Source organism: Macrosteles quadrilineatus, unplaced genomic scaffold (genome assembly GCF_028750875.1).
Source record: "Macrosteles quadrilineatus isolate MER2022 unplaced genomic scaffold, UCM_ALF_1.0 Scaffold_5__1_contigs__length_97177068, whole genome shotgun sequence".
Classification (NCBI taxonomy): Eukaryota; Metazoa; Arthropoda; class Insecta; order Hemiptera; family Cicadellidae; genus Macrosteles; species Macrosteles quadrilineatus.
This window is the reverse complement of record NW_026542598.1, coordinates 23,967,814-23,993,912: the sequence shown is the minus strand read 5'-3', so window position 1 is coordinate 23,993,912 and position 26,099 is coordinate 23,967,814. Positions and strand designations below refer to the sequence as shown.

The 26,099-nt window shown below is 38.8% G+C and overlaps 1 protein-coding gene across 1 annotated transcript; it reads right to left on the bottom strand.

The window, feature by feature from the left end:
- On the bottom strand, positions 1-25,499 carry LOC128995264 (F-box/WD repeat-containing protein 7-like). Its single transcript, XM_054420223.1, has 12 exons — positions 25,444-25,499; positions 19,718-20,104; positions 18,498-18,586; positions 17,747-17,864; positions 15,361-15,495; positions 11,047-11,250; positions 9,889-10,068; positions 9,245-9,426; positions 6,564-6,789; positions 4,136-4,346; positions 2,881-2,985; positions 1-472 (listed from the first exon to the last, which is right to left on the bottom strand). The coding sequence occupies exons 2-12, from the start codon at positions 20,102-20,104 to the stop codon at positions 309-311; spliced, it is 2,001 nt and encodes a 666-aa protein (XP_054276198.1). The 5' UTR covers positions 25,444-25,499; the 3' UTR covers positions 1-308.
- Between the last annotated feature and the right edge of the window lie 600 nt (positions 25,500-26,099).

The following is a 26,099-nucleotide window of genomic DNA, read 5'->3' as shown; positions in this document are numbered from 1 at the left end:
AAGACATAAGGTTTAACCTAAGCTTATAGCATACATACTGAAAACCATACATCCCAGGGTAGATTGAAAAGACAAGATTCCATAAAAATATTGAGTACAAGTGTATAATTTACGCTAATCTGCAAAAACCATATACTTTTTACAGCGTTTATATAAAATAAATATCACAACACTACAAAAGTACTACCACATAGTGTTACAGAAACTCGTAAGTCGCTGAACACAAACGCAACAACAGGTTCCGACTTGCAAAGTTTGAGGTATGATAAATACTGGCACTCTCCTTTTTGAGGTAATTTGGCTTTGTTTCATTTCACCTCTACATCGAAATCTAAAACTAACAGTTTGGTCTCCTCGGTGCCGTTCCTGCTGCCGACGGCACAGACAAGTTTAGTCTCGTTGGCTCGGATACGCCATACGACACCTCCGCTGCCACCACTGCCGAGCGCCACTAGGTTGCGGATAAACTCACCTGCAAACAATCATAATGACGACTGGGGGAATTGTACAATATGTGATGGTTTGTACAGGTCTATTACGTAATGACTAAATAGAATGTCTAAAAGCATCAACTAAAGAGAAAATGTTTAAGATTGGAACAGTAGAATTTTGATTACATAATCCTTGGTTATCTATGCTATCCGTGACATATTTCTGTGTGGTATGTCTGAACTAGTTGTTCTCAATATTTTTCCTGGTGCGCCACTTCACAAGGACAAAAACATTTTGTGAACCACTTAAGTCAGGGTATTATGGATGGAATATGTTTTTTATTTATTATTTTTTCCAACCTCTCAGACAAATTTGTTAATCATAAGTATGAACCTTTTACCGAGAAAGTTTTATCTGTGTAATTTATGAATAACTAAGTGAAATACTGAGCACTGTGCATATTATTTTTTTTTGCTCATATTATTGAGTACAGTTATATTAACACGTTAAGTGTGCAGGGCAAGAATTCCCGCCCTGCGGTACCGGCACCACTGGAACGATCCAGATTGGATTTATTGGTTTAGCTTCAGTTGGGAAATGTCGACCTCCGCTCCTCCCATGCCAACAACCTTGCTTCAGTGTGAGCTCAGTCTTGCAAAGGGATCGCCACTCATTGTGCCAGTTTTATACTTCAATCCAGTTCAATTTGTTTTCAAAGCTGACGTGTAGAGTAGGGTTTGGGTTAGATTTAGTGAAATGGAACAGAATATTGATAATAATTAATGTAGTTAAGCATTGAGGAAGGAACCTAACCCCAAAATTGTGCTTGACGCCTTTTTTGCGGTATTTTTTTATGGTGTGACCAGGTTTTTTGCCCTTACTTTTTCCTCCATTTGGCAATATTGAGGGCCTGCTAGTAGTTTTGTTTAATTGTGCTATCTATTAGGTTCTTTAAAAACTATGTCCATGACTGGAATGCAGTAGATGCTAAATATGCCTCTCACTTGGATGAAACTAAATTTACTCATTGTTATGGCTCAGTGTTCTCCAGCCGCCTCCCTTGACGGTAAAATTAAATAAATACTGTTCATCACAGGCCTGGTTATAGTACAAATCGCAACCTGGCTGATTGAACGAGAATCACTTTATCTTATATTTCCCAATAACATAGTTGTTTTAGCGAATTTCCCATAACTAAGTTATCACTGAGGCATGCTGAGGCCTAGCCCTAGGACCAATATTTACTTTTTCATTTTGAGGTCCCCAGAGGCCAAAAACACCCTCTGTTCAATTCATATATAGGCCTACATTTATATATGTGACTGTTAGCACAATAATGAGTAAAAATTATTTGATTTTGTTGAAATTTGGTACAAATCCTTGTTTATTTGAATAAGTTCGCGAACCAGCATGATCAGACAATGGGAACAGGTTTTTATGCAGGTTTTTAGGGGATAAACAGTTGTATCCATTTTTGACACACAAAATATTAAGTTTTGCATTTTCTTTCTAAGCCATTTTGTAGAGCTTAAGAAACAAATTTAGTACATTGGAATGTTTTTGTATGCGTAATGGTGCCAGAGAAAATCCCAAGAAACTACATTTAAAATCCCCATATTATTCTTATGAAGAATAAGTAAACTGTTGTGGTTTGCTAGTTTATCAATTTATTGTGATCAAATTTGGAAAATTTATTTACTTTATACTAAGCATTTCACTAAAATACAAACTTTATTACTTCCCTGTAGCAGCAAACCTAAAATCAAATGTATTTGGGTAGGAAATAAGTGTTGCATTTTAAAGGAAATCAGGCAAATGGAAATTCACTTAGACTCTAGGTTTGCTGCGGCGAGGGTATTTATTATTCTCTGTGTAATCTGACCTTTTTGTTTATCTTCCACAGCCGGTTTCGGTTTTCTGTCATCTGTATTCAATCAAAAAAACAACTTTATTGGTTTAGATTCAGTTGGTAAACTGTTGTCCATGAAAATATTTAGTTTAGGTGAGTCAGTGGCTCAGTTGGTAGCATTAAGGACTTCCGGCCTAGCAGTGATGTCATGGCTTTGGATCCAGCTACCAGTCACGTCTTTTTTTAGTTGAATTTGCCCTTGTTTTTAATGTACTGGCTCACCTCTTGCTTTGCTGTATGTTCAATACACATGCCTCGGTGGCCCATGTGGACGGGCAAATGCAAGGTAAAAGAGGCCACCAACCTCTTAAAAAAATAGGTAAACAGATATGAAAATGTCTTAGAATATAAGTGTTAACTGCACTTATGTTTTATATGAGCTGTAAGAGCACAAGCTGAATTGAATAACTGAGAAGAAAAAAGTTTTACCTGTTCAGGAACAAGAACTTATTCATGGACTGAAGGACTCAATAGTTAGCTTAGCAACTTACAAACAAAACAAAAGACCATAAGCAATTTAGTATATTTCACAATTTTACCTGTTCGCACATCCCACAGTTTGACAGTCCCATCATCTGAAGACGTGATCACAAAACGATTGTTGAACTGGAGACAAGTAACAGCTGACTGGTGTTTCATCGGTCCTAAAATACGGAAATGGAAATTTAAAAATGACAAAACTTTCCTTTTAGTCCTTAAAAATAATTCAGATACCGGGTATGCTATAATTTGACCAATATGCTGCCGGTGTGTCAAAATGCACCAAAAGCTTAAAAGTACAATGTGTCATATAAATGATGTAGACTTCCAAAACAATTTCTTCAATCAATTTTGCTGATTTTTAATTGATCATGATAACTTAAAAATAAGATGTTCAACAGAGAAAGAATGCTACAGTTATTAACTTATCAACTATAGTCCGCTCACAATATTTAGGCAGTTTGAGGGGAAGTTCCCATATCACTTTTTTTTACTTTATGTATGTTGCAGCTGATTAGACGTTTTAACAAATCTCAGCTGTTGAGCTATGTTTTAATGGTAGGATAAATACATGACGGTTTTTTTTACAGAGGGCCAGGCTTAAGTTACCATGGAATTGCATCGCAGCTGGAACAGCTAATTGTACACCCTCATTCACACAGGTCCTCATTCTCCGTCAAATCCCAGGTCCTTGGTGAACCATGAGATCCTTTTGACTATGTTAACCTTTTCTTCCCTTTGATCTCCAGCCGATAGGCCAAGGGATCTCATACGCAGACCTTGCAGGGCTGGGCACATAAATAGAAAAGACATGGAGGCAATAGATTTCTTCCCATAAAACCGCCTAAATATTGTGAATGGATTATACCTTCAACTAAAAGTGAATATGAACTGTTCACTCCGTAAGCCTAGTTAAAAATATTATAGCCTACTCAAAGTATAAAAAATGAAAACACTATTTGTTAAACTATTTTTAGCACAGATATTCGTTCTTTATAATAAAATTCATTAGGCACTCAGATCGCTGTGGGATAAGGTTGTAATCAGCCTATTCAGAAAAATAACTCTATCATCATTGTGCCAGTCTTATTTTTTTTTTTTTTTAAAAACAACTTCTTGGATCTGATTTGTGTATAATCTATCATTCAGAATCTATGTTCACAACATATTTTTTAGTAAAGTTTCAATCTTACATCATTAAATAATGAGAAGGAAATTGTGTTATTGTTACAAATCTATGCCAATATATTTCTGAAACACTTCATCCTACAAATTATTATATTTTGTTTGGATTATCAGCAGGTCTATTTTTACCTGACAAAGTCTGCAGACACTGCCCAGTGAGGATGTCCCACACCTTGACAGTGGAGTCTGCGTTGCCCGACACCAGAATGTTGTTCCGCAGCTCCATCCCCGACGTCAGCGACTGGTGACCCATCAGAGTGTGCTTACAAGCTCCCGTCTCCACCTCCCACACTCTGATACTGGTGTCCAGAGAGCCACTCACCACGTGCACTCCGTCAAACTATGTCAACAATTACACCAATCAAAGCACCTAGGCCTATAGAGTCTTTATTATTATTATTATTTTATGGCCAGCATTGGACCTCTTAAGTCAATATAATGGTCAGGTTCTTTTTAAATTCTGTCTCTTCTTGTCTGCCCAATACTTCTTCTTTCTTTCCGACCGTTGTTTTCTTTCTTCTTCCTAAACCACTCTTCCTTGTCTCTGATTGTTTGCTCCTATTGGCAGGATGATATTTTAGTCTTTGTGTACTGCAGTGCAAGCGCCTTCGACTTATTTTCCAAATCTTCTAATGATATTTTCAACCTTCTCATGTCCTCCTTAATCTCTGTAATCCACCTAAAGTCACTCTTGCTATTCCACAACTTGTTCATTATTTTCTTGCTTATTCTATTTTCAGGTGTCCTTAAAAGATGTCCAATGAATAAAATTCTTTTCTTTTTAATTATACTTGTCAATGGCTCTATCTCCTTATATAGGCTACAGTTTTATTTGAGGCCAGTCTCCAAACTCCATCTTTTTGATATTTTTTGTTTATACACGTTCTGATGATTCTTCTTTCTATTTTCAGTATTTTATCTATTGCTACAGTGTTGGTTGTTTTAAATATAGTTTCACTTGCATATGTTATTTGTGGAAGTATGACTGCTTTGTAGTGTTTCAATTTTGTTGCTATTGATAGGCATTTTTTGTTATGTGTTTTTTTTTAGTAATATGTTGCATTCTGATCAATTTATTAATTCTATTTTGCCATGATGGATTTTCTTTAAGATTGTATGTTATAGCTTCACCTAAGTATTTGAAATTGTCTACAATTTTGATGCAATGTTCTCCAATTTTGATTTTGTTAGCCAATGGTGGTTTTGTTAACATTATTTCAGTTTTCTCAAAAGAAATTTTTAGACCTATGCTCTGGGCTATTTCCTGAAGTGATTTTATTTGTTGCTTGGTTTCTTGGATGTTATTAGCTAGAAGAGCCAGATATAATCTTTATAATACGAATAAAAAGTTGAAAATCCTGTAGCAGGCCTACTGTCAAGAATTCCAGGATTTTCTTGTCAAGCCACAATAGGTTTTTAGAATGGAATGATCCTCTTTATCCCTAGGGTTGAAAAGAGTATTTATAAACGCAAAAACAAATACCTAGACACAACATTTAAGCTAACAACAATTTTACAAAAGGTTGAAAACATTTGGAAGACATCAATCACTATCACGTTATGCCAGCTACCTAAATAGTTGACAGTTGTTCAATATCGTTGTGTCCATTCATTAATGTTTACGTTTATGATGACTATTCACAACCTCGGGTATGAAAAGGATTATGTTAAATGACTCAGGGTTCAAGATTACCCTAGTGTAACCTAGATTGGGAAAAGTGGTAGCTTAACAGAAAAAAATATCACTTAGAATTACAGGTACTTTAAAACTAAACAAATTAATATGGCCCTTAGAACAAGCATGGTTGGTCTGTGGGCCTGACTCGTATTACTTTGTGTCAGGTTTTAACCCTCAGGTCTGTAAACCAAAGCGGTCAGGGTCCAATCCGGTTGCTTTGCAGAGTATTGATTCTGTATTCTGTATTTGATTCTTGAATACTATCATTAACAGCTACAACCGGTTTATACATAATATTGTACATTATCTTCTCATTTCACGGTAAAATTGTGAACTTTTCTACGGTCAGAATGAAATCGTGAACCTATTCCACGGTCACGGCGATAATCGTGAACATTTTCTGCAGGAAGTTTTGAACGTCTCCTGCAGTTACAGAGAAAACAAGAACATCTTCTGCAGTCATGTCAAAATCTTGAACATCTTCTACAGTCATGGTGAAATCGAGAACATCTGCCTTGGACACAGTAAAATCGTGAAGGGCTTGAACGGTTAGCAGTGAAACCGTGATTGTTTTATGCCAAAAAGCAATGTTTATCAAAGTTATTCCAAAAAAGAAAAAATTTTCTGCAGTAATAGCAAAATCATGATCGTCCCCACTGTTACACCAAAATTGTGATCTAGTTCCACAATCACAGCATTTTGTTGGCCTTATTTCACTATCACAACAAATTCGTGAATGTCATGGGCAGTAACAGTAAAATAATGAATTTCTTCTCCAGTCACGACAATCTCTTCTAGACCCAAAAAGCTTTGGGGACACGAACACCCCTACGTGACCAGTAATCAATATTATATTTGTAAGTATAAGCACTACGTTACCTGGAGAGAATACACCCTGTTGGTGTGCCCTTGTAGCGTATGCAGGCATTCTTCTCTCTCCGGGTTCCACACTTTGACCATGTAGTCGTACGCACCAGACACTACCAGTCTACCGTCGTACTGCACACATCGTACAGCTGCTAGGTGGCCTACCAGTACATGTAGACACTCCCCACTCTCTATGTGCCACACCCTCAGTGTAGCGTCTCTTGAACCACTCACCACTCTGTAAACCATAGTTACACTGTTACTGATCAGACACTATCAGTCTACTGTCATACTGCACACTTCGTACAGCTGCTCTAGGTGGTTTACCAGTACATGTAGATACTCCCCACTCTCTATGTGCCACACCCTCAGTGTAGCGTCTCTTGAACCCCTCACCACTTTGTAAACCATAGTTACACTGTTACTGATCAGACACTACCAGTCTACCGTTGTACTGCACACATCGTACAGCTGCTAGGTGGTCTACCAGTACATGTAGATACTCCCCACTCTCTATGTGCCACACCCTCAGTGTAGCGTCTCTTGAACCACTCACCACTCTGTAAACCATAGTCACACTGTTACTGATCAGACACTACCAGTCTACCGTTGTACTGCACACATCGTACAGCTGCTAGGTGGCCTACCAGTACATGTAGACACTCCCCACTCTCTATGTGCCACACCCTCAGTGTAGCATCTCTTGAACCACTCACCACTCTGTAAACCATAGTCACACTGTTACTGATCAGACACTACCAGTCTACCGTCGTACTGCACACATCGTACAGCTGCTAGGTGGCCTACCAGTACATGTAGACACTCCCCACTCTCTATGTGCCACACCCTCAGTGTAGCATCTCTTGAACCACTCACCACTCTGTAAACCATAGTCACACTGTTACTGATCAGACACTACCAGTCTACCGTTGTACTGCACACATCGTACAGCTGCTAGGTGGTCTACCAGTACATGTAGACACTCCCCACTCTCTATGTGCCACACCCTCAGTGTAGCATCTCTTGAACCACTCACCACTCTGTAAACCATAGTCACACTGTTACTGATCAGACACTACCAGTCTACCGTTGTACTGCACACATCGTACAGCTGCTAGGTGGCCTACCAGTACATGTAGACATTCCCCACTCTCTATGTGCCACACCCTCAGTGTAGCATCTCTTGAACCACTCACCACTCTGTAAACCATAGTCACACTGTTACTGATCAGACACTACCAGTCTACCGTTGTACTGCACACATCGTACAGCTGCTAGGTGGCCTACCAGTACATGTAGACACTCCCCACTCTCTATGTGCCACACCCTCAGTGTAGCATCTCTTGAACCACTCACCACTCTGTAAACCATAGTCACACTGTTACTGATCAGACACTACCAGTCTACCGTCGTACTGCACACATCGTACAGCTGCTAGGTGGCCTACCAGTACATGTAGACACTCCCCACTCTCTATGTGCCACACCCTCAGTGTAGCATCTCTTGAACCACTCACCACTCTGTAAACCATAGTCACACTGTTACTGATCAGACACTACCAGTCTACCGTCGTACTGCACACATCGTACAGCTGCTAGGTGGCCTACCAGTACATGTAGACACTCCCCACTCTCTATGTGCCACACCCTCAGTGTAGCATCTCTTGAACCACTCACCACTCTGTAAACCATAGTCACACTGTTACTGATCAGACACTACCAGTCTACCGTTGTACTGCACACATCGTACAGCTGCTAGGTGGTCTACCAGTACATGTAGACACTCCCCACTCTCTATGTGCCACACCCTCAGTGTAGCATCTCTTGAACCACTCACCACTCTGTAAACCATAGTCACACTGTTACTGATCAGACACTACCAGTCTACCGTTGTACTGCACACATCGTACAGCTGCTAGGTGGCCACCAGTACATGTAGACATTCCCCACTCTCTATGTGCCACACCCTCAGTGTAGCATCTCTTGAACCACTCACCACTCTGTAAACCATAGTCACACTGTTACTGATCAGACACTACCAGTCTACCGTTGTACTGCACACATCGTACAGCTGCTAGGTGGCCTACCAGTACATGTAGACATTCCCCACTCTCTATGTGCCACACCCTCAGTGTAGCATCTCTTGAACCACTCACCACTCTGTAAACCATAGTCACACTGTTACTGATCAGACACTACCAGTCTACCGTTGTACTGCACACATCGTACAGCTGCTAGGTGGCCTACCAGTACATGTAGACACTCCCCACTCTCTATGTGCCACACCCTCAGTGTAGCATCTCTTGAACCACTCACCACTCTGTAAACCATAGTCACACTGTTACTGATCAGACACTACCAGTCTACCGTCGTACTGCACACATCGTACAGCTGCTAGGTGGTCTACCAGAACATGTAGACACTCCCCACTCTCTATGTGCCACACCCTCAGTGTAGCGTCTCTTGAACCACTCACCTCTCTGTAAACCATAGTCACACTGTTACTAATCAGACAATACCAGTCTACCGTCGTACTGCACACATCGTACAGCTGCTAGGTGGCCTACCAGTACATGTAGACACTCCCCACTCTCCATGTGCCAAACCCTCAGTGTAGCATCTCTTGAACCACTCCAAAAAGTAATTAAGTAGGCCTAAGTACTAAGTCAGGCCTCTTATAACCAACATACTCACTTTTTGCCATGCAGATGCATACAGCGTACAGTGGACGTGTGGCCGTAAAGCGTGTGAAGGCACACTCCAGTCTCAGCGTTCCACACCTTGAGCGTTCTGTCGGTGCTGCCGCTGATGATGATGCTTCCAGACATCTGAGAAGACCATACTCCACCGGTGTGTCCCACCAGTGTCCGCAAACACTGCAACCAAACAGCTGATACAATCTACATGTTAATAGATAGGAATAAGCAATACACAAATAACGTAAGTTTTCTCCTACTTCATTTTGAGTCCTCTGTAGTGGTGAAATATTAACCCATTGGCATACCGAAATTGCCCTAAATGATTACACACAGGATTTCCAATTTATTTTTCTCTTTTAGTGACATACCTACAGAAATGGAACAAACCCTAAGAACTGGCTTAGGCCTTTTTAGACAAGTAAACCACAATTGAGTGTCTGATTTAAAAATCAACTATCTTTTGACTCATTGTTGTTGAAAGTTACGATTTCTACAACTACCTTGGCAAAATAAGGAGGCAAGTGGGGTGTTTTCTCTACATTACGGTACTGAAAAATTGGAGTTCAATATTGGCACTTGTTTGGAGTTCAATAAGGAGGAATTGTGATTTTAGAAATTCCTAAAAAAAACTGTCCTTACCTTACCCGTTGTTGCAGACCAAACTTTAAGCGTATTATCATCGGACCCTGAGACAATCCTATTGCCGGAGAACTGAAGACATGTAATGACGTGATCATCGTGACCTTTCAGGATCTTAGGTGGTCTAATCGGCTTTACCCTCCAGTTCATCTCTATCCGATGATGTCTCATGAAGGCAGCCTGAAATGTATATTGTTGCATAAACTACTGCTACAAATCCCAATTAACCATTAATTTCCAAGTACTTTGAGTGAACAACTTGATTCTGGTTTTCCCAGAGATAAAAACACTAGACCTCTATAAAGATATTTGCAACCAACGTCCCATGAAATTCAAAAACATCAAAGTCAATTGCAGCATAGCAATGCAATACACCGCATAGCAATTACTAGTGTAATTAAATTGCCAGTAATCAAACTGCCGTAATTGCCGGTATAATCAAAGCAATTTAGTACTTTAAGTAAATTTTGTTTCAGGACAGGCTTTACACCAGAATTGTGAATTTTAGGAAAACACGTAGCTTACCTTAAAAAAAGTACAGCTAGGTCAGGACACACATAGAGGACATAGAAAACACATTTTTTATCCCCTTTGGGACTTTATTCAATTCGAGAAAAAGAGAGTTGTAGAAAAACGTGTACATGGTACCACTCATACTTGGATTTTTATCATCTATCTATTTCTACATTTGACATAGTCCTCCAGGAAAAATATATAGTGTTCTGTATCTTCTATATGGGTACTATGGCCTAGGCCTACCTAGACTTTTTCTAAGGTAAACAAGCGGCTATCTGTTCCCTTTTTTTTTTTAAGTACCGGTACCTAAATGTTTTAATTTTGTGAAACCAGCTGCAGTTGAACCTCGGTAAAACAAATTACTCGATAAGACGAGTTTTAAAAACAAACAGAAGCTTGTCTCAACATGAAACCCCACCCATTCCTTCCTTATTCATTGTTTGGCACGTGCCTGTGCAGAGGAGAAACCTCTATAAGACTAATAACGGCGGTATTAAACCTCGATAAAATGAACCTCTTTATTAAGAATACCTCGATAGTACGAATTTCCACCCACTCCTTGAAATTCATCTTATAGAGGTTCGACTGTACTGTAGAAAATAAGTTACAGCAAGTTGTAACAAACCGGAGCCCTAACCGTACCTTCCAAGGTGATGCAGGGTTGTTAGCGTTGGGTTGACGGTGGCGCATTCTCTTGCTTGTCTGACTGTCCATGGCTACACCGGCCTCTCTGCACTTGACTCTCCACAGCAGGTTGTCCTCGGAGAGGAATCTCCAGCTGGTACAAGTCTGTGCTGCTCTCAGCAGATCACGCGGCTCCAGGAACGACAACACGTATAGAGCCAGCTGTGGATAGTTACAAAAAATATAATAGCCTACACTCATAAAAAAGAATACGGTAATCACTGACTTTCATGTCTTCAAGATGTAGGCCTAACCAACTTACATTAAAATGAGAATACTATTGATATTAAGTTAGTGAAAAACTTAGCCGCATATGCCAATACTTCATTGCAATGTTTTGTGATAACTTTTATTCTTCTTGAGTGAAAATAAGTATGAAAGGTACTTACATACCTGTACTTATAAACTGAAACGTACGGGTCCGCGGAATTGGCTAACTCTGGAACTCGCTAACCCCATGTTAAATGCCCTATCTTCAAATTTGGTCGATGAGAGGAACTCGCTAACTTGTTCGGTTTCGGAATTGGCTAACTCCGGAACTCGCTAACCCGCTCTAGAGCCGGGTTAGCGAATTCCGTCCTCGTACGGAAGTCGCTAACTCGGTCCCTCGGCGGAACTCGCTAACTCCCAATCAGAAGCCTCGCGGGCCGTCCAATGGGAGCCAAGCACGAATATTTTTGGCCAGTGTTGCCGAAAGTGTAGTACATATATCGTATCGGCACCATAATGTCGTATCCTACGATTAATTAGGAGTAAGAGCAACGTAGTCGATAAAATAAATATATTTAGAAGTATGTTTAACCACAGAGAAGTTCTTATGATTATTAGGGTGGAAAATGCATTATAGTTTTACCATAGACTAACCAACACAAGTAAACTTTACATCCCATTGTACACTTTGAAGCTCGTTTTTCGTGTCTAGTTCATGTCCGGTGACACTGATCGCTAGTGTCGACAAAATTGTGTTTCTATTATTTTATAGTTAACTTCATGATTTGTTCCTTACTGTTTGGTTATATAACTAGGGGACGTGTTATTAGTTGTGATTAGAACGTTTTATTTGGTTAAACGAGGTTTTAAATTACTAAAAACTAGAAACAATTGTAAACAAAACACGACCTTTAAAGGCAGTGCACCGGACAGAACTAACAATAAAACTGTCTTCAGCTGATCCGTAGGATGAGAAATGTACTAATATAAGGGAGTATGTTTTATATGTGGGTTTCTTACTTAAATAGTAGCTTATTGGTATGAAAAAGATAAAAATGCACATTTAATTTGGATCTATTACATGTTATGAAATATCTATTTTCGTAGTCCGCCATTTGTTTCTTTTATTCGAATAAATACCATTTTGTGAACTTCTGCAAATAAAATTTTTGAGTTCGTATTTTATATACTGGGCTTGTAGTAACCTTAAATCATAAATCATAATAAAATTTACACGTTAAACGTCATTACAGAATTACATTGTAGTGGTTATGTATTTTTAAATAGAGCTATTGAATTTAAATAAATATTTATCAATACATTATAAAGTGGTAGGCCTAATGTATTCATGGATTGCATTAAAAGTTAGTCTATGCATAAATACAACTTGTAAATTTCTTTTATCGTAGGCTATTAGTGTAGAACCCGGGTCATCCTCTTAATTTTGTTGAATTAATATTAATTTTACGTCTTTCAGTAGGCTTACTTTTTAAAAGTCTGGAGTTTTTTTCCAGGCTGGTTCTATCTTATCCAAAAACAAAGCTATTGTCTATTGTGTAGCTCAGTACTGGGGAACGGTGAACCGAGCAATGGCTTGGTATAATTTATATCGTTTGTGAAAGCAATATAAAGGAAACCCAACACTCAAATCAGGAAAATCCGTCAATTAGTTTATTAAAAATCGTGAATTAAAATAACCCTGTCACGTTTTATTATATGAATATTATATCTTCTCCTATTTTTTACTAGTGGTGCTTAGGTGTACAATCTAAAAACTGTTTTAAAAAATGTAACATTATTGCTAAAAAATTCAACACATTTTAGAATTAGGCAACTATTTACTAGTAGGCCTACAATGATTTGGTTCAAACTATTAGGCCTAGATAAAAACTTAGTCTATGTCATCATATTTGTACACGTAAGTTGGACGGTTCAACGACGAACATTTAATTTAAAATCTATGAATTAATTATGAAAGTTACGATAGTTGATGACTGTATTAATTAATGGTTTTGGTTTATTACGACATTACAATTAAATCTGTTTTCCGTGTTTAAGAACTTGCGTGTATTTTAGCTTAATTTCGTAGAGGTTTAATTATTTATTACCAATTAAACTAAATTTTGAATATTTTTCTTATTCTATTATTTTCTTTTATACTGATGGCATTTATATTTAAGATCGAAATCATAAACATTTAACTGGCCATTGTACAGTTTAATAAAAAACACTTTTTCATGATTTTTTTATTGTCTTTTAATTACTTTGGGCTAGTTATCTGTTAAAAGTAAACTGATAACAAAAAACAATAACATTTACTGTATCTTTATAGACACTGACATTTTGAAATACGGCAGTGTACGATTATTTTGTCGTACAAGGTTGGCAAAAGGTCCGAGCAGTGGGCGCGGCCGGGTTAGCGACTTCCAGAGTTAGCGAATTCCGCCGCGAGACAAAATCGAGTTAGCGGGTTCCGGAGTTAGCCAATTCCTGACTGAGACGGTTAGCCAGTTCCAGAGTTAGCCAGTTCCGCCACACGACCGAGTTAGCGAGTTCCTGAGTTAGCCAATTCCTACGTCTCAAACGTACTTGCTGGATTTATTACATAGCCTACAGTTACATTCTAAAATTTACTTAGCAAATTCAATGATTTTTTTCTAATTTATATTTTTCCAAATGAAATTCTGTCGTGTTTCATAGTAAAAAAACAATACCTCTATAGTATTACATTATAACGATGGGAACGGAAGTCTCTGGATTCGTTCTAAAGATTATATCAACCAGTTTCAAAATTCAGGTAAAATATGCCCTACTGTTTTACCCAGGAAGGGGTGGTTTACCTGAGCGGTGGTTGTCCTAGGGTTAGTTAAGAAATGATGAAAGAAACTTTACGTTTCTTTGCCATCATGGTGTTTAATCCAAAAGTTGTATAAGAGCTAAAAATGTCCCATTAATTAATTTTAATTTCCAATTCAATAGCGATTACATTTTTCTGTGGGAAGCAGAACTTCAATAGTTCAATGAGAAAAGAAATGTATTCACGACACTGCAATTTTACTAACATTAAAAAAACTCAATAGTGGAATTTTGCTATCTAAAACAATTAACAATAAGGCTTGTCACAGACTGCGTCCGGTCCGGTAATATCGGATCAGGTAAATTCGAAAACCATTAATTCAAATGAAAGTCCCCACACTGAATCCGGTCCGGTGCGTCAGGTGCGGTCTGGGTAAAATTATTTCGGATAAGAAGTGATAGGTTACCGAAAAGCTTCCGGCGCCGGAGAGCTCGCGCATGCGCAGACCAATCTCTCTTGTGTCAGGGTCACAACCTGGCCAACCAGAAAAAATTCATGAGTAATTCATGAGTAAAAATAAATCCCGGTAGGCAGTTAAGTTCCTACTTTTCCATACTAAAATGTCCAACGTTTTTGCGCGCTAACTCCCGAAATGCTGTTTTAGCGCTTACACAGCTTGCCAGACTCGAGATTATATCCCGGTCATAGAAACGTCATCGTCGTCACCCGCGGTCACGAAAACGTCATCGTCGTCTCCCACGGTCACGGGAACGTCATCTCCCACGGTCACGGAAACGTCATCTCCCGCGGTCACGGAAACATCATCGTCGTCTCCCGCAGTAACGCAAACGTCATCGTCGTCACCCGCGGTCACGGAAACGTCATCGTCGTCTCCCGCGGTCACGGAAACATCATCGTCGTCTCCCGCGGTCACGAAAACGTCATCGTCGTCTCCTGCGGTCACAGAAATGTCATCAACATCACCCGCGGTCATGGAAACGTCATTGTCTTCACCCACGATCACGGAAACTTCATCATCGTCTCCCGCGGTCACAGAAATGTCATTGTCATCACCTGCAGTCATGGAAACGTCATCAGTGAAAACACCGGATCAGAATTAACCAGACCGCACGCAGTGTGTGACGAGCCTAAAATTTATTCTCTAATCCCGTACATGATTATGGTAAGATTTCGCTAACTCAACAAAATCAACTTCCATTCCAAACATGTTTTAATCTTACGACTTGTACCTGATTTGTTCTTACCTCTTTAGGAAGGAGTGAGATGAAATCCCTTTGGAACTGAGGCTCGATGAGCTGCATCATATGCCTGACTTGCGTTGGCTCACATAGTTCAATGAGACCATCAATGGCTAGAAGCCTCTCCGCATTAGACCACGTCTATAAACATACAAAATATATCAAGTTTGCCTCAAGTAGCACAGGAAAAGTGGTATTTTATTAATGTTAACAGAACTAAACAATGTGTAAACACTAAAACAGTGTGTCCACCAGTTGATCAAACTAAATTTCATTATTAAGAGTTGTTAGCCTCCGGATTACGTTTGAATATTTATAATGGTTTAAATACATGCATTCAGTAATCCAATATGCTGCTTGTGGCAACTATAGTTTCGGTTCACAGGGAACCATCTTCAGGCCGTACAAGGCGTCGTTATTCACTTCCATATATGAAGGTCGTCATTTAATAAATAAGTACATAGAACACGAACACACGAAAACGCACATTGACACGAACATTTAACATTAAAAATACCGAGTACTCGGGAACACGAGACAGGTGACGCTTAATACAATTCTTGTGAGGTTAATGAGTTCATCTTCTGCGTTTTTAGAAAGTTTTGAGTTTTTTTGTAGGTTTTTATGTAAGATGGCTATTGTTTCTTGAACTGGTACGTTGGTGTAAAGGTTAACTATGTTAAATGAAACTAATTTTTGGTTTCCTTTTATTACATGATTTTTTAACTGTTCGACTAATTCAATGCTGTTTTTTATACTATGGCTGTTTTCTAATACTCTTTCCAAGTCTGGGGTTTACAAATTAAACTGTAGCGATTGCCCAAAATATTACATCGGACAGACTTCACGCTCTTTCAAGAAGAGGTTCAGAGAACATATCCCCAAGAAAACTACAGGCCCACAAACTTCAAATTTTGCAGAGCATTTAATTTCACTCAACCACAACTATGTAAACATAAATAGTAATATGGACGTTTTACATCTTTCCCAAGACCGATCAACCATTAACACTTATGAAGAATTTGAAGTAAGGCAGTCAAAACAGATGGTCAAAATGTTTTAAATGACAAACTCTCATTCCAACAAACTCAATCGAATTCCATTTATAACACCGCAATCAAAATACTGGATGGGGGAGGAGGAGAGAAGGAATGAATGCGAGCTGGCAGTGATAAGGAGACAATGGCTGACGTCATACCACTGACCACCAGTTCGAGCTACAACTTCCACCCGGTCGCGTCACCTGTCTCATGTTCCCGAGTACTCGGTATTTTTAATGTTAAATGTTCGTGTCAATGTGCGTTTTCGTGTGTTCGTGTTCTATGTACTTATTTATTAAATGACGACCTTCATATATGGAAGTGAATAACGACGCCTTGTACGGCCTGAAGATGGTTCCCTGTGAACCGAAACTATAGTTGCCACAAGCAGCATATTGGATTACTGAATGCAGGTATTTAAACCATTATAAACTAAATTTATTGACTTTGATGGGGGGGGGGGGGGGGGGGGCTTAAACTACGAAAATGTACAACCTTTGGATAAGACAGTAATTTCCAGTGACTTGAACATAGTCAGGGAGACAATATTTTGTGCCGTGACAATTTGAGTTGGTTGCCTGCTCCCCAAAGTATATTCGCTCTCACTGATTCTGCATTATGAATCAGTGAATTTTTATTATTGTCTGCAGCAAGGTGCAAAACATAAGAATTTAGTTAGGCCCTATTTTTTGTGATTTTTGTGACCCTGAAATTTTGATACTTTTCAGTGATACTTTTTTCTAGCAAAGTCAATGACTTTTCCATGAATTCTGTGATTTTTCTGATCAGTAGACACCCTGTAAAATGAAAATAATGCTCTGTTGGTTTAGTTTATTTGATTTTTGAAAATATGACTGCAAAATCGCCAAAAATGCCTTGCTACTATAGAGTTTGTCCAGTGTCAGTTGGAGGGTTAAAAACAGGCCGACCGCACAATTAGAAAGGGACAGACTGATGTAGACAGTCTGTCCCTTGCTACCTATGTGGTCAGTCAACCCTTACTTAAATTTGGGAGAACATTGTAATTAGACGCTTGATCACGGGTCTAAATCTTTTCCACGAGAAAAATAGTTTCCGTGCCGCCTAATTCCTGTGAATCTTGTCTTCATGAAAATTTGCTGATAAAAATTGTCCAGAGATATCACTTCTGCCTAGTGTAGCATGGTTAAACCAATGTCCGGTTAAAAGGTTTCCGGACGAGAGGAAGTCTACTGTATAGGCCTATACATATTCTTATCCATCCACTATTCAGTTCCGTATCATCACTCCGAAGAACGGGTAAAGAAAAAACCATGATACAGATAGTATGCCATTACAAATATCCAAGAATATTACACGATGGGTGAACTCACCTTGAATTTATTAAGCCAATCGGTTATTTCTACTGGTGGATTATCTTTGGATGGAATTACACTTCGTTGATGTCTTGTTTTTTCTCCTGAAGGGTTTTCATTTGGTTTCTTTTTTACACTGTAACATACCAAGAACAAATATTTACCGTAATATAAAGGCTTTAACAATTTGTTTGCACAATAGAAATTATTATTGTTACATAATCCTCCACATTTTGTCTTAAGGCAGTGCTAGATGTAGTGTGTTCAATTCACCTCTTGTGCTTGAAGGGTCCGCTATAAATTGAATATAAAAACTTTAAACATTTTTTTGGTACACAAAATACTATGGGAAAAACTAATGTAGGCCTACTTTAAACTCTGCTGGAGGCACTTCTTTTGGTAAAAAAAGCCTTTGAGTTTCTCTCAAAGTACTAGTTGGCGACATCTAGGCTAGGCTACTGAACATTTTTAGAAAGGCGTAAAGACCTAAAAAGTAAGATAACATATCTATATATAATACCTACTGTTATATAGGCTATCTACCTGTATAATAGTCTAGTGGTTAGTAGATTATTGAAAACATTACTAAGTTGAGATTTATCTATGTAAACCAAGCTATTTATTTTATTATTCACTTTGAAAGTGAACCAGCCTACATTAATATAAACACAGTTGTAACCATTTGTAAAATATCAAGCAATAGTGTGATCAGGTTTGCTGATATTTTTGGTTGGCAAATATTATGTTCTAGCTAATAGATTTTACTTACCTAGATACAGCAGTCTTGTCTTCTGGAAATAATTTTTTACATGGTAATCCATTTGGAGCTTCTGCTAGGTGTTCAAGTTTTCTTTTACGCTGAAATTCAAAATATTGGTTATTCATCCTCATTTACGATCTTTACAAAGATCATAATAGGGTATTTTACAGATCATTGAAACAACAGTCCAGGGGCTAAAAATACACTCACAGCACATATACACTAATGATTTGTAATTGATTGTAGGCCTACATCAATTTTGTTTGAAACTGTTAAATGGGGCAAATAAAAATAAGTAAAACCCTATAGACCCTACTTAAGATTATAAAGTTAGGCTACCTATTGATTTTGCTAAGCTTGATGAAATTAAATGTTTGTTTGCAAATTGTAAAAAAGTCCAATGAAATTTAACAGCTGGACACAAAATTACAGCTACCGGTAGTGAAAAATTAAAATTAAAGCAAAAAATTAGTTTCTTGAACTGATTGTTTTATGATTGAATATATTTCAACAGATTAATTGCCACTACTCTGTCTCTAAGTGAGGGAAAAAATTTTCTTGTAAACCTTTAAAAAAAATTAATTCACTTAGGCCTAATAAAAATTTGACAATTATAAGGCTAGTGTTTATTTAGCTAAGGGTAGCCTAACTTATGAAAGAAAATTGTTTCTAATCCTAAAATAGTTAACCCTCTGTGGGCTATTTATCGCCACAAAAAATATAATGGGTTTAACAAAAAATTTGCTAGTTTAATGACATTGCTTGCCACAACACAAAACATTCATACAGTAGGTTAAGTGCTGAAATGCTTACACTTTTTAGGCAGTTTCAGTGTTTACAACAGAAATTTTGTTTTCGAAAGAAGTCTGAAACATTTGTTTAAAACTGTTTACACCTGAGTTTACAACAGAATGCTTAAAACTTGCATTTACTACACCCCCTAAATAGGTACTGTATTAATGCCCACTAATAATAAATTAGTGCCAACAATATGTATGTATGTGTAACAAAATTACACAAAGATTTGTGTGTTTCGCAAAACAAAAACGGTTGCGGAGGAAACAACAAATCTAGGAAGAAAAAAATAGGCCTACTGATTTAAAAAGTGGTCAAGCAAACAATTAATTGGTCTATTTTATTTCTGGATTACTTTATATGGATACGTAGGTAAAACATTGGAACTAATTCTAAACAGTTTTCACAGCTACAAAATCAACTAAGGTACTTACAGCAAGGCCCGCTCTTAGCTCCTCGATTTCACCTACTCTATTTGAAGGGGGATTCTGTGAGGACACAACAAACGTTGCCTGTTCAGAAACGTCATCATCACTCACTCCAGTTCCACTCCATAGCCAATCATCATCCACTTCTTCTTCACTGTCCTCCTCCCCACCCTCTTCTTCCACTTCCCCCTCACTGTTCTTAGATGGACTTGCCGTCGCCTTCACTTCCACCACTACCTCCTCCTCACTCGAGGTCCCAGGCACTTGAGTTTCACTCTCCAGACATTCTGTTGGGCTAAGTTTGGTTGTATCAGTCTTCTCTCCCTCCGATGCCGATTGTTCCGACATCGAGCTGGATGGTGTTGCCAAGTCCATGTTGTGAGGTGAAGACATCTGGAACCATTGAGATACTTATTATGGTGATTAAATGTTTTAGATCAAAGTTTAGTTAACTAGAATTTGTGACCCTAAGTGGGTTGTGTGCCCATGTTTTACCATAATATGTGACTATGTCTATTGCAAGATTGTTTTGCTTAATGACAATAAAGGATTTCTGATTTCTGTGAGGAGTTTAAACATTGAAAATGTTTTTCCCCTATGAGCATAGACAAAAAGAATCAAATATAGACTGTCAGCCGTGTGTTGGTTACTATGGTTACCATAGGTTCTGGCGCACACCACTGGGAGCACCGTGTAGTTACGTAACGCGTAGGCCGCAACTACATGACGCTCCCAGCGATGTACCCCAGAACCTATGGTAACCGCAGCACAGCTGACGGTCTATATTTAATTCTTTTTGTCTATGCTATGAGTCACCTGTCCAACACTTAGAACAGAGATAAATGTGACTTTAAGCTTTATATTTGTGATATTGTTAACCCTGTTTTTTTCAGGAGTGATGTGTGAAGTTTGCATGCAACATTCTTACACTAATACTGCGATCACCGAAGACGTCTGCAAAGTTTGCATGATTTAAAATTAATGATTCTCTAACAAAATGACGGTTGACGTTAGATAGAAACGAATTGTTTCCTTTAAAAACGGTAAAAATGTGTTTTTCATTTGGCCGTTGGCGTAGAAAACAGAAAAAAATTAAATTACAGTAAAATTTCTAAAATTCAGCTGTGCGTTAGTCAAGGCCGTAATAGTAATCCTTTCCAGCCATCTGAAATGTTGATATTTTAGTCCATCCTATATAGGCTACCGATTTCCTGCCACTGCTAGTCCACATTGTCCAATAAAGTTGTGATTTGCAATGTTTTTTTAAATCATTCTCTTTTTTAAAAAATATCTCTTTAAATGACAAATAAGAACCGGTAGCCTACTCTTACTTAACTGCATGTTATAAACGCCACTAGCATTGACAACATGAACAAGAACAAGACTAAACTTTTATTGTAGGCCTAACCTTAAAACAAAATACTAACCAAAATACTTTCCATTTTTGGCATTACCATCTGGGCCAACTAATAAGGCAAACAGAACATTACACAAATTATTTTTGAAACAATGTGAAAGTTTATTTACTTTTAGTAATTTCCCAAATAGGGAATAAGCTTTGAGTTATCGTTAACCTGCACCCAGGGCCCATTTACTATACAATGCAATGTAGCCTATACTATACTAAAACCAGGGAGAATGTTATAATTGAGACTTTTTGAAATCCAAAAACCAAACCAAAGATTTTTGTGTCAACTGTCAATATTGGCTTTAAAAACTTGGAAATGGAACCCTAAAATCATAAAATATTACTCAATGTGGCTAATAAAACTGTTCATTTTTTATCTAGGCATAATACCTACTAATTTACTTCCCTAAAGTTTCATCACGATCGGATGGTCGTTTAGTAACGCATTTAAAAGACTTCTAAACATTGGATTTAATATATTTAGATAACAACATACAAAGAAAACAGAGACTTTTTTAGACAAAGATATGGTGTACAGGCATATCCATCTTGACAAATAAATAATTTGATTCTTAGTTTGTTTAGATATTAAAATAGATTGTTTTACATTTCGAGTTTTTAGGGACTTATGTCCCTACCTAGTATTCTTTTAATTTATGTTGTCGAATTAAGGGAAAAGACCGTGTGAAAACTTAATAAATTAAGTTAGCGCAAGAATTATTGAAGAAAAGTTATTTTCAAAATTACAAATGTGTAAGTGTGTACTATTTACCCACTTGCCCAATACTAACTTAACTTAAGTTTTTAACCCTCCAAGTGTCCATAGTTTAGGCCTTAATGTCCACCTATTTTTGGCGCATTTGCAAGGTTTTATTAAAACGGATCTGAGAAGCTTAAAACAATGTTAATTCTAATGTTCTATATACCATTTTGTTTGGAAAATCATGGGCTTCAATATCTTACATAAAACATAAGGAATATTTGTTTCAAAAAAATTTTTTAGGTAAAAAAAAATTATTTTGGAAAAATTGAAAAAAAAAATAAGTTCGCACTCAATGAAATTGTATAAATTATAGGCCTATAAATATTTGAAAATAGCCACTTTGTTCTAAATTTAATGAGGATTACAAATATATAATCATATGGTGAGGTAAGTTATCAAATAAATAAGTTATGAGTGAAAAACGGATTTCAGTACATAGCGTTTAGCTAAGAATGCATAGCCTAACCATAGCTAGGAATCTTGCTGATAATTTACATAAATATCACTACCTAGTACTTCTTCAGGATCATCAACCAGCCCTTCAAAATCACTTAAATCTTCTTATAATGCACCACGTATATCACTACTTTTGATTTTTAACACTAAAACAATGATAAACGTAATAAAACACATCAGCCATCGGTCCGAGGATAACCAAGCTGTTTACGAATACGCACGTCAGCTGTCTGCTACAATTACGATCAGCTCGGAGAACATACAGCGCTGAGACAGACCTCTGGAGAAAGCTTAGAATATAACGGAAAGAACGATACCTAACTCGATCCAGTTCAATCCGATTCAGTCAGTCATAGAGCCTTCGCCGTAAACGATGTTCGTGCGTCGAAAAATCAACGCGTGACACTACACAAAGTGTGTAGCGCGTCGATTTTTCGACGATGGACGCTCGGAGGGTTAAAGCTAATTATTTACGGAAGCTGTAGTCCACCTAAACAACAAAAATTAAAAATTAGAAAAGAAAATTGGGTACCGTACTTTGGTATTATTCGGAGGCCACCCTCTTACAGCGCGTTGCAGCGGTTATGTTAGAATGGGTTATCATTTAAATATGTTTGTAGGACTTTCCTTGTTTTTCTATGAATCAAACTAGTACCTTCAGGTAGGCCACAAGCTATGGACGACTGGACAAGCCAGCCTCTTTGGGTTGTACCCAAAGTGAGAGTACCCAGTGACATTCCCTCCATTCAGGGTGGTGGGGTGTTCAGCTCTGCTAGTGTTGATTAAGTTCATAGATCTTTCACTTGCCTGTAGCTTGTGGTTGTGACTGAGTTCTTCGGGCTCGTCCTACCTGTTGTGTTTGACTGACATTTTGTGAGGCATATCCTCGACTTTGGAAGTAGCCTCGTCCTGGGAGGTGAAATACCTAGCTCCCAAAGGGGAGGTAAATGCTCGGTGTTGGTATCGGCATTTTCAAGTAGGCCACAGACATGGACGACTGGGCATTGGGTCCCAGTGACATTCCTTTATCCAGGATGGAGGGGTGTTTAGCTCTAGGAGAGATGGAAGTGCATCATATTCTCTAACCTACCTGTGTCTGTGGTTCTTTGGGCTTCGGCCTGCTTGTTGTGTGCGACCAGCATTCAGTGTGGAAAATCCTCGACTTTGGAAGTAACCTTTCCTGGAGGTGAAAACGGGCAAGTACCCGTAGCTCACGGGGACACTCAAGGGCAACGTAACTTTCCGCAGTGTGAGGGCAACGGTTTGTAGGCACTTATGCAAACCAATCCCTGTCTCTGAGCACGGACGGTATGGTTATCTTGAGTGTGGGGGGTTCTTCCCGTAACCTCAATTGAGTCAAGGGTGTCGCCACCTCTGGTGGATAGGTTCATCCGGGTGGGTCCCACTTCTATACCTGCCTCCTTTTGGGAAACCCTGATGGCCTGGCAGTGATGTTGGGTCTGACGGACAAACGAAGTAGATCGGGTGCTGGGTCCGAGCCCGCCAGGGGTATCTGGGGATCTATCGCTCTGGTTATCTCTGGTTTCCCAGCAACTGGGTAAGGCCTCGATCGGGTAGTGGTGTAAATGGGAGGTTGGGGTTCGCTGACGGTCCCCTTCCTTCTGGCTATTGATGGCGGGTTTGCCTGTCAGGGATTAGATAGGTCCCGAGTGTTGCTTGCACTAAATGCGTCGGGGCGCTCCATTATGGACCTCTAGGTCCCGACCTAGTGGAACCCAGGTGGAGTGACGCTTAAACAAGCAGCCGGAATCCCTACTGGATTAGGATTGAGGGGCAACCCTCTTTCCGAAGGGTCTGCTTCGGCAGCCGGCGAGCCTGATGACCTTAAGTCATCCGCCCATGATGTGCTAAAGGTTGATGCGTAAGCTTCGGCCTACATCATGGGGCCCGGGTAAGTCTCACGACAGGTACCGGGTACGTAGTCAGGGGGCTTCGGCTCTCATGACAAATAATGTAATGTAATGTAATGTAATCAAACTAGTACCAGATGAGTCATATTTTCACCCGCCAAATCCCCTCCAAGTAGGCCAAGGTCAGATCCTTGACCGGAGCGTGCGCATCACCTGTCACCGCCCGTATCTGAAATAATGTCTTGAGTGATGACTCATGCAGTCTTGTTCGATTCATAACGAAACGAAGAAAGTCCTACACAAACATAAGTTATTTATGATAGCCCGACGTAACATAGGGCCTACGCTGTTTACCTACTTGGTGGAGTAGCCTACATGTGGCAGCTAACGGCGACGACAAATTCAACTCAATCCCCGCCTTATCGCTGCCTTCTGGGAGGCAGCACTCAAAGGCCGCTAATTGCAATCGTGTCATATTTGTACAGTAAGGCAATTAACTTAAAGTGTGTTCTTTCCAATTTCCTAGATTTAAATTCCTAGCACCCCATTTAAGTTAGGCTAGCCTACGTTAAAATTTTAAGAAGAAAAACCTTTAAAATTAGGCTAGGCCTAGGGCCTAATCTTTTAACCACACTCCATTAAGGTATCGTTTTCTCTGATTTGTCATTAGCTTACCAAAACCCTAGGCCTATGAACTAAGCAAGATTCCATAGGCCCTAAGTTATAAATAAGTTAAAAGGCGATCTTAAGTTAAATTTACTTAAATTTTATAAATCAGCAGATATACATTTTAGGCCTGAAAGCCAAAAACAAAGGCCTAGGCTAAGCCCAATGGCATCAATTTAAAAAATTACTCTTACCTTTGACGACTAAATTAGTCAAACTTAACATAGAACCCTAACAAAGATATAACGGTAGAACAGTAAGTTAACAAGACGATAAATAATTATAATAGTATATAAATCTAGCCTACTTTAAATTAGTTATTTCTAAGCTACGTGAAATGTTGAACCAGGTCTAATGTAAAGGAACAAGTCACCAATCAAGGTTCTCTCGTTCTCTGGTTTATGAACTTGGAAGTCACAAAACTATCAAAATGAGGTTAAGAAAGTCGTCGTTTAGAAAGAAACATTTGCTTATCCTAATTGCTTAATCTAAATTTAGTTGAGGGAAGTAAACTAAAAATCACATTATAGACATTAATTCGATTTACTGACAAAAGTACGGTACTAACCTATCAACTCATCTCCATTTTCCACTAGGCTAGTGCTACTGCTACTTGCAGAAAAATTATAATGGGAAGTGGGAAGGGGAAGAAGGGGACTTGTAGAGAACGGGATGACTGGTTGTTGCTGGTTCTCCTCTCCGTCTCCCGTGCCCTCCCACCCCACCATAAATTCTGCCCTGCCGTGCCCATGGTGGAAGGCGTGCCCTTAAGAAAATGTGTAAAAAACTTGCCTCTTGAACCTCTTGGTAGCCAGCCACCACCCGCCACTACACTACACAAGTAGGCCTATTGACTATACAATACACAATGTTCTATAATGAACAACAGCAGTAATTAAATATAACAGAATTTGAAACGCGAAACAAGACATTTTCTAAGAGGTAGAAGCCCTCTTTTACATTGGATTTGCCCGTCCACATGAGCCACAGAAAGCATGTGCATGGCACGTACGTATCCAGCAAGACAAGGAGTGGACACATGGGTGGACCTGGACCGGTAACTTAGGGGAGTAGTCTGGCTGGAGTACGAGAGTGAACTCTAAACAGCCTATTGTGACCCAGTGGGGCCTTGTGTGACCCCTATTGGCTTTACTGTTACTGTACATTGTACTGGTAAAAAAATACTAAACTTTGGTTTAGTAAAATCATATTCAAATAAAATAA